This window comes from Centruroides sculpturatus, unplaced genomic scaffold, assembly GCF_000671375.1.
Source record: "Centruroides sculpturatus isolate CEXI.00-Female unplaced genomic scaffold, Cexi_2.0 scaffold1419, whole genome shotgun sequence".
Lineage (NCBI taxonomy): Eukaryota > Metazoa > Arthropoda > Arachnida > Scorpiones > Buthidae > Centruroides > Centruroides sculpturatus.
In genome coordinates, this window is record NW_019385703.1 from 153,259 (window position 1) to 163,354 (window position 10,096).

General features: G+C 31.0%; 1 protein-coding gene across 1 annotated transcript in view; it reads left to right on the forward strand.

The window, feature by feature from the left end:
- The window catches only part of LOC111641352 (tubulin gamma-1 chain), a 28,694-nt gene continuing 18,598 nt past the window's right edge, over nucleotides 1-10,096 (forward strand). Inside the window, exons 1-2 of the mRNA XM_023387487.1 lie at nucleotides 1-146; nucleotides 4,359-4,409. Of these exons, the coding sequence (XP_023243255.1) occupies nucleotides 98-146; nucleotides 4,359-4,409 (100 nt within the window). The 5' untranslated portion in view covers nucleotides 1-97. The remainder of the gene's footprint in view (nucleotides 147-4,358; nucleotides 4,410-10,096) is intronic.

Consider the following 10,096-nt stretch of genomic DNA (forward strand, 5'->3'; position numbering starts at 1 on the left):
TATACTGTATACAGGCAGACGATCGTTGTATCTATTTTAAATGCGGTATTGCTCTTACGATCGAATTATATAGATAATTAATTAAAAACTTATCAAAATGCCTCGGGAAATGATTATGTTACAATTGGGGCAATGTGGAAATCAAAGTAAGTAGAAATAATCATTAAATTTAATAAATTTAGTCTATATGATATCCGTTTGGCGCGAATTGTCAAAATCTCAAAGAATGACGATTTATTGTTATTTTTAAATGTTATTTTCATAAATTAATTTAAAAGTTATCGTAGATACTTTGCATACACACTATACATATATATGCACACACATATATCATTTATCTAAAAGTAACTTCTACCAAATTCTTGTATGTACTGTACAGTCAATCACAAAAATAAGTACAGTATACACTCCACATAATGCCATAGATACGAAAAAAATAATAAAAAATAGTAATTTCCCGTTAATGGGACGCCAACCAATATGTACAGCAACAGGTGGTGTGAAACCCATCATTTAGATGGATTTCAGACCACCACCAGAATTGTTGACCCTTTGCAAGATATTTGTCTCCAAAAATCAGTTTTTAACATGTATCAGTATACTGCCTATTCTACATACTTCACATCTAGTTGTGCATTTCAGTGCTCACTATCACTTGGACCTTGGTACCCCCACACCCTCTTAAAACTATATAACATCAAGTACACAGTGAAGTGTTCCACAAACGGTCAAGTGGGCTACTCAAAGCCAGCACAGTCATGAGGGCCAAATAGTTAAATACAATAGTCTTAGTGGATCGATGAGAATGACTGTATCAGGTGTTGGATTAGTTACAACTGGTGTCTCATTAACAGAAATGAACCCAAAAAATTAATTGTGGAAAAAAGTAAATTCATTTATTTTATAAGAAACTTTTAAAGTGCTTTAGACAAAAGAAATCTATAATGATATAACAAAATATAACAGATATACAGTAGAGCATTGATTATCCAAAACAATTTGGGACTGGGGTTGTTCGGATAATTGATTTTTCGGATAACTGATCATGTATGAAAAATATATTAACTTATCTCATGTTGAAATTTTTCTTTGTTGCGTGTCACTTTGCGTTGAATTTTTGTCATTGTTAAGCCTAACAAAAATTTAAAAAAAATAAAATCATGGCTATTGTATCATTAAAAATTATTTCTTTATTTTGCACAGACAAAATAAATATATTGAAAAATATAAGAACAAAAAGTATTTCAAAAGTTAATCTAGTATCAAAAACATTCTGATTCAGCATGACACACAGTTCTTAGAAAAACACCACACAAAACAAGCAAAACTCACCTCTCACGATGGGGAAAAAAGCTTCATTGAAATATTGGTGTGTCCTTAAGTATTTGCACTGGCGTGTCCCTCTCATGGACATGCCAGTGCTGTCAGCTAAAACACGCACACCAACAAAAATAATATTGGCGTAGCCCAACACATAGCCAAATATTGCAGTGCCACAACACTGGTGAAAATTTGAATTTACTGACTGGAATGCTTTCGGTTAACCAATGTTTCGGTTGATCAGTATTCGGATAATTGATGCTCTACTGTATATCAATGTAAGGAAAGATATTGACAAATTCATATCACAAAAGAAATGACCCTAAACGTACATCTGTAATTGCTAAGGATTGGTTTGTTGTACCATGTTTGTGGGCAACTGAAAACAACACCTAAATCATCTGATATGAATCTCAAAGAATGTTTGTGTGACTGAGTAGAAAACAACATCAGAAACAAAGTGGAACTAAAATGCAGGTGATGAGGCTAGAAAATGTAGCACATTTATAGAGGCCTTCTATTATTGCCCATATGCTTAAAATAGTCTTTGATGAATCTGGACCAATAGTGGACAAGTAGCTGAACTACTTACACACTACAGAGAGTTAAGGTGGGTAAGTTGCATTTACTATCGTCATTACGTTTACACATTTAACTTTCACTACAAACAAATACAGTCACTGCGAGAGTTTTTCTACAAGAAACAAGAAACATCACAATTACATAAAGCAGTAACTCTAGCAGACTCAAATAACACACTATTAAACTTACACTCACAACACACAGACATGACACAACGCACAAAAAGCATAGACACCATCAAGCAATCGTGGGCTCGAAAGGCACTCCATGGCAGGCATCCTTATGACCTGGCCCAGGATTTTGTTGACAAAACTGCATCAAACAGCTGGTTAGATCAGGGATGCCTCATTGGGGAGACGGAAGGATTCATGATTGCCATACAGGATCAGGTCATAAATACTAAAAACTACAGAAAACACATACTCAAAGATACAACACTCACAAATGACACATGCAGAAAATGTCACATCATGCCAGAAACTATACAACACATCACTTCTGGTTGCAAGCTCTTGGCACAGACAGATTACTTACATAGACACAATCAAGTAGCAAATATAATACACCAAGAGCTTGCAAAGAAACACAAATTGGCAGACATCCACGAACCATACTACAAGTATATTCCACAGACAGTATTGGAAAATAACACGCACAAAATGTATTACGACAGAGCCATAATCACAGATAAAACAATTTACCACAACAGACCAGACATCACACTCATTGACAAACACAATAAAATCACATACATTATAGACATAGCCATTCCAAACACTCACAATGTACAAAACACATGCACTGAAAAAATTAGCAAGTACACAGAACTCGCCCAGGAAATAAGGCATCTGTGGAGGATGGATAGGGTGCTTATTGTACCTGTCATTCTCTTTTCTACAGATATGATACCACACACACTGTACCAAGTCTGGGAACATTACAATTGAATAGAAATACATCACACTACAGAAGGCCACTACATTGAATAAGTGTCATATTGTTAGGAAATTCCTGAATACAGACACACACACTGACACACTTATTTAATTTTAGTTTTGTTTTGATTGCTGTGCCTTGACTTTGGTTCGGCACAGTACATAGCCACTGGTGTCAACCAAGTATATTCCACTAAATCCAACATAATAATGCTGATGATGCAGTAAAATAATAAAGGTATGCTGAAAAACCTAAATTAAAACTAAAATTCTGAAGGTTCAAACCTTCATCATCTAGCTCCAGTACCTAGCATCTTATTCACTCAACTGTTGCCACTTACGTAAAACTTTTAAATACTTAGAAGCTAAAAACTAAGTTTTCAGAGACCCAATTTTTGGAAATTCTTGAGAAGTGGGTCCTATCATTTGGAGAATGAGCTGTTTGTGTTTAGGGCTATGTGCTCACCAAGTTTCATTTAAATTGGAGACCTGAACATCTGGTCCTCCCCTTGTTAGCAATAGGAATCATTTTTGAATAATTTTTTAATGAATAATTTTAGATAACACATTTGATCACAATGTTTAAACAGTATTTCACAGGTTCTGTCATGTCAAAATTTTTGTTTTAGCCTACTGAAAAAGATAAAATTTAAAAAATTCATCCCAAAAAAATTCTTAAAAATTTCTGTCGGTTGATAAAAAATCTCAATCACAAACCTACCTTCAGTTCTTAACATCACTTTCCATTTTTTTTCCCGAACTTGCTGTGTAATGTCATGATGAAATCACTAGATAAATGATGCATGTGACTTTCATTGTATGGAAGCTTGACATTTTGCAGTTTTTCCTGAAGTGTGATTTGTGATTCATGATTCAATTTCACGCTGAATGTTGAAACAAGTGGACCAGGATTTTATCGTGACTTGCTATCACCAGTATTATATTTTTATCACCACTTTAATAAAAATATTGCGAAGTGACGATTTTGGCGGTATGCAGTGCAACCTCTGTAACCTCACAGAGCTTGATCAAAATCAGTGACCTCATTAATACTTACTTGATTTGGCTGCAACTGACTTTGTTTTGTTCCTAAAGTTGAAGTTGGCCATGGAGGGGAGCACATTATTGACTTTAAGGCATCAAGAATTCTGAACAGCCTCATTTGGAACAAAAGTTTTTGAAAATGTTTGATTGGTTGTATGATCATTGAAAGAAATGCTTTGATGCTAGAGGGGAATATATTAAATAAAAGTAAAATTTCATTCAAATATCTTGTCTGTGCTTTATTATTGAGAAAAATCTGGTTCAGATTCAACCATGTAGTGTATCACAGTTTATCTATGAATCAAGTGTTTTTAAAATTGTATTAGTTATGTTTTGTTTGAATTTTAATGTACAGTACTAATAAATTATTAGAATTGTCATCTTTTTACAATGGGTAAATTTTAAATGATTTTAAATTATGTAATTTGAAATAAAATTTATAAATAAAGGATATTAATAAATTTAATTTAATTTTAGTTGGTTTTGAGTTTTGGAAGAAATTATGTGCGGAACATGGAATTAGTCCAGGTAAGCTTCAGATCTAATGGATATTGTATATTTATTGAATATTAAATGTTACATGAAATTAATTACTCGTTTTTTTATGAATGGGAATATTTAGTTTCTAGCACAATTTATATTATAAGTGTTAATTAAGTCTTTATATATTATATTATTATGAAATTAATTACAGTAGAGCATCGATTATCCAAATCAATTGGAGACTGGGTTATTCGGAAAATTGATTTTTCGAATAACCAATTATGTACAAAAAAATATATTAACCTATCCCATGTTGAAATTTGTTCAAATCCTGGCACGTCCTTAACTATCCTCTCATGGTCATGCTAGTGCTGCCAGCTAAAACATGTGCACACCAACAAAAATAATATTGGAGTAGCCCAAGACATAGCCAAAGATTGCAGTGTCACAGCACTAGTGGAAATTTTAATTTGCCAACTGGAAAGCTTTCAGTTAATTTAATTAATTTATTTAATTGACATTTCGGTTGATTGATATTCGGATAATTGATGCTCTACTGTATTTAGTTTGTAATGTTTATATTTAGAAAATATAGATAAATTTTATTTATTGTTTCTGTAAATATTATCTGTAGGATGTATAACTATTGTTTCTGTAGGATAAAAAACAAAGGCATTTTATTATAAAACTTACATGTATTCCTTATATATGTTGATTTTATAATAAAGTGGGCGATATGCTGCATATAACAATATAACTAATATAATTATATATAATAAATATAACAAGATCAGCTGATTCTCAGATTGAAGAACAGCATGATTGATCTCAATCAAATTCCAAAAAATTAAATTAGTGGGAATATAGTCATCATGCTATAATCCTGGCAGTAAGTATTAATGAGTATGTATGACAAATGAACCATTAATATTTTTTCATAAATTTGAAATGTACAGTAATGAACAAACAAATTATTATTTTCAATAATGTAATGCAGAAAAAATGACAATTTATTATAACATATAGACATATATTCACACATTCATACTATACTATATGTCATNTATCTGTAGGATGTATAACTATTGTTTCTGTAGGATAAAAAACAAAGGCATTTTATTATAAAACTTACATGTATTCCTTATATATGTTGATTTTATAATAAAGTGGGCGATATGCTGCATATAACAATATAACTAATATAATTATATATAATAAATATAACAAGATCAGCTGATTCTCAGATTGAAGAACAGCATGATTGATCTCAATCAAATTCCAAAAAATTAAATTAGTGGGAATATAGTCATCATGCTATAATCCTGGCAGTAAGTATTAATGAGTATGTATGACAAATGAACCATTAATATTTTTTCATAAATTTGAAATGTACAGTAATGAACAAACAAATTATTATTTTCAATAATGTAATGCAGAAAAAATGACAATTTATTATAACATATAGACATATATTCACACATTCATACTATACTATATGTCATCACCAGTGGTGATATTCGAAATATTTAACAAAGGGTTCTCTAACAGAAAATTTTTCCTTAACAATTTTTTTTTTTGCTCAAATGGTGCATTAGCAACATTAGCGCAAAAACAAACCTTAAGATACCCATATAAATAAAAAAGATGTGTTCGCAAAATTAAGTCAGTTAAAATTTAACATTGTTTATGCCAGAACTATATTTTTTTTTTATAAATAATGAAAAAGAGTGTTCAAAATGGTTTATTTTGTACATATTTTAATATTTTTCATTCAAAATATGTTATAAACATAAAAATTGGCTTTTTTTTAATCAGAAAAAGTCATACGGAAAGCAGTTAAACAAGAAAAACTTTTCTAAATCATTTATTTTATCGTTAGGTATTATTATAATAATAGACAGATGTCATCGTCTCTCGAAATACAATATCTTTCTTAGTTCGCTGTTGATAGCCCAACACGTGTTCCTCAGCCATCTTGTATTTTCTTGCGTGCGTGGGATTTTGGATCTTTCTTATGACTGGATTTATAGTTTCGAGCACTCTCTCAAGTCGATCGCGATTGAACCTCGTTTCAGTCGAGATGGAGGTTGCACCAGGCGAACAGGGAATAAGGCTCTAGTTTAGTAGTGTTACAGAGTATAATACATATATTTTAATATATTTTTTAAAAGAAACAAAACCACTGAGAAATGTTACATGTGTTTAACAACGGGTTCGGAAAACTTTGAAAATGTTAACAACGGGTTCGGCCGAACCTGTGCGAACCCGCTGAATATCACCACTGGTCATCACAGACATGTACTCACATTTGATAGCAATCAATATGTTGGCTTTGTTATATTTTCTGTGTGAAAAGTATAATCATAATGAAGTAAAATGGATCAATAAATATGAACTGGATAAGAAAATCTAAATTGTTTATGTAAAACATAAGAAACAAATAGCATTAAATTTTCAAGTAATATTTCAAACTGAATAAATTAAATAAGACAAAACAAAGTTGTTAAATTCCAACACAACTGTTTTTAATGGCTAACATGGCTTTTGAATAAGGTCAAAAACTTTAGCCATTAAAAGTAATTGTGCTGGAATTTAAGATTTTTGTTTTGTTAAATGTTACACTTCTGAACGTAAGCACATGATAGAACATTTATCTTAAAACAATGCAATTGAAAACTATACAAACAAAAACCTATTACAATGAAACATCCATTAATGGACATTTTTACAATCCCCAGAACCTCAAAATAGGACATCTATAATATTTATCTCTATAACGGATGCTGTCTTCCATAACCTACCTTACAAAAACAAATGCCTTTAATATTCTAAAAGAATTAATTATGTAAGAAATATTTTAGAACAAAAACAAAGAATTGGTTCAAATACTCTTTCAGATTTCTAATTTTTTCCTATTTCCCTACATTCTGGTTGTAAAAAGCTGAACAATATTTTTTATCTGTTAAAGAAGACTAATCTGGTTAATTTGTCAAAATCATTTATAGTCATACATGTTAATTCGTTGTATTTGTTATATGATGACTGTGTTAAATACAGTATAGCCACCAGCATACTGTACCTCTAAATGTCAGACAAACCTCTTGGTTCAAAAGGTGTCTGCTATTAAAAAGTTATACTGTACTGCTAAAATAACAAAGCTTCAGTCTTTGGTGTTAAAATATGTTAAATGTAAAAAGCAAAAACTTATTTTTCAAACATTTTCAACATATGTAAAGTGTTGTCTTCAACAATATATTTTTGAAATTAAGAACATTTTGTACATGTTAAATGTTTGATCAAATAAATATATTTTCTTCATTTATTCCTATACTAAAATAAAGAGATTTTAACACTAAAGAGTGAGTTAATTTTATTGTTTCATCTTAATAGTGGTATAAGTTATCATTAGTTTTTACTTATTACTGTTAATTAATTTTTTCCAATAAAAAAATTAATAAAATATAAATGTAAAATATTATTTCATTTTTAGTTATAGTATAGTTGTTACCGCTAAAGCTCGAAAATTGTTAATGTGTACGTACATTACCTAGCTAATCTACATATTAACTAGGGTGATCCGTTAAAGTTGTGAAAATTGTTCCATTTCTCAAATTACCTAGATAATGTGCAGAGTACCTAGGTAATCCACACATTACCTACTAGGCACTCGGTAAAGTGAAAATAAGATCTTTGCAACAAATAAATGTACCACAAATAGATGTGCTTGTCGCAAAAACCAATTGCTATGAAATTCAAAGTGTCACCAATCTTTAGACTGCACTAGTAAGTAAGCACAATTGGATAATGTTACTTATGGTGAGTGAAATGGTGGCTCGTCTCTGATTCCAGCAAACAGAAGAAAGGAAACAGTGGGGACGCACGTTCTAACCTAACCTAACCTATTCTAATAATTTAGTTCAGCGCTGTCCAACTTATCATAGCCCGCGGGCCATATTTTCTTCACCAAACATTTCGGGGGCCAAGAAGGTTGGTGATGGCTAATTGGTCGGCCGGGAATCACGCTATATGACATTTGCATAGTGCTACGGTCTGTAAGCACTAATTGGTCAGCGAGTCCGATGTTGACACTATAAAAAGGCGACAGTTCGACACACCGGATATACGTCACTCTCGTCTAAGTTCGACTTGGGAATTTTTTTGTTCAATAATAAATGTGAATTCTTCTTCCTGAAAAAATAAGACCTAGCGCATTTTTCAGAGCAAAAATTAATATAAGACACTGTCTTATTTTCAGGTAAACACGGTAGTAAAATAATTTTAATAATAATAATTTAGTAACATAAATTTATTCATATTAAAATGTACTCGCGGGCCGTAAAAATTATTTGGCGGGCCGCCAGTTGGACAGCGCTGATTTAGTTGATAATAATTATGGTAATTTATTAGACTAGGTTAGGTTAGGTTAGGTTAGAATATGCGTCCCCACTGTTTCCTTTCTTCTGTTTGCTGGAATCAGAGACGAGCCGCCATTTTACTCACCATAGGTAACATTAACTGCACAATTATATCATGCGATCACCAGAAAAAGTATGATAACTTTATTATTTTTCGTCTCCGGTCCAAAAGTAGGGTATCGTTGAAGTCGTCTCGGTCCCCTCAGTTCAGATAGATACTCAAAGTCCCGAAATTCCATAGGTGGTTATCTATATAATAATTTCCCTAATTGTATTAATATTTTAAATCGTTTGATTTTTTGTATGTTTTTTAATTGGTTGATGATTGATTCTATCAACTAATTTGTCGATTGTTTGATTGTATTAACTTGATTCTTTAGATATCGAAAATTAAATAAAGAACATTATGTTAATTTAAGCGTACAGAAACGTTGCTGTTGTTTCAGCAAAGATCTTATTTTCACTTTACCGAGTGCCTAGTAGGTAATTTGCAGATTACCTAGATAATCTGCACATTACCTAGGTAATTTGAGAAATAGAACAATTTTAGCAACTTTAACGGATCACCCTAGTTAATCTGCAGATTAGCTAGGTAATGTACACATTAACAACTTTCGAGCTATAGCGGTAACATAGTTATAAATTCATTAGTTCATTTTATGACATAAATGTTATAAAATGAAATAATGAATTTATTTTCTATTAAATGAATTAAAAATATAAGAATAAATGATTAATCAAAACTAATAAAATGATAAAAAAAAAAAGACTTTTTTGTATATATTTGATATTCCTAATTGTGTGCATAAGCAGACAAGAGGTTTTCATTGCCAAAGTTACTTAGCATGTGAAAATCTTACAATTTTTATGTCACACATTTAAAGTGCATATGTGAGAACTTAGTGAAGTAAAAAATTTTCTGTGGAAAATATAGGGTTATCAAAAGCTAGAAATTCAAGATCAAAAATTTTATTTTTGATCTTGAATTTCTAGCTTTTGATAACCCTATATTTTCCACAGAAAATTTTCTGATGATTGACTTTCAAGATCAAAAATAAAATTTTTGATCTTGAATTTCTAGCTTTATTATTCATCTAAGATTACAGTAGAGCATTGATTATCCGAAAGTCAATCATCAGAAACGTCAATCATCCGAAAGAATTCCAGTCGGCAAATTTAAATTTTCGCCAGTGCTGTGGCGCTGCAATCTTTGGCTATGTCTTGGGCTACTCAAATATTTTACGTTTTTGATACTAAATTAACTTCTGAAGTATAATTTTTTATTGTTTTTATATTTTTCAATATATTTATTTTGTT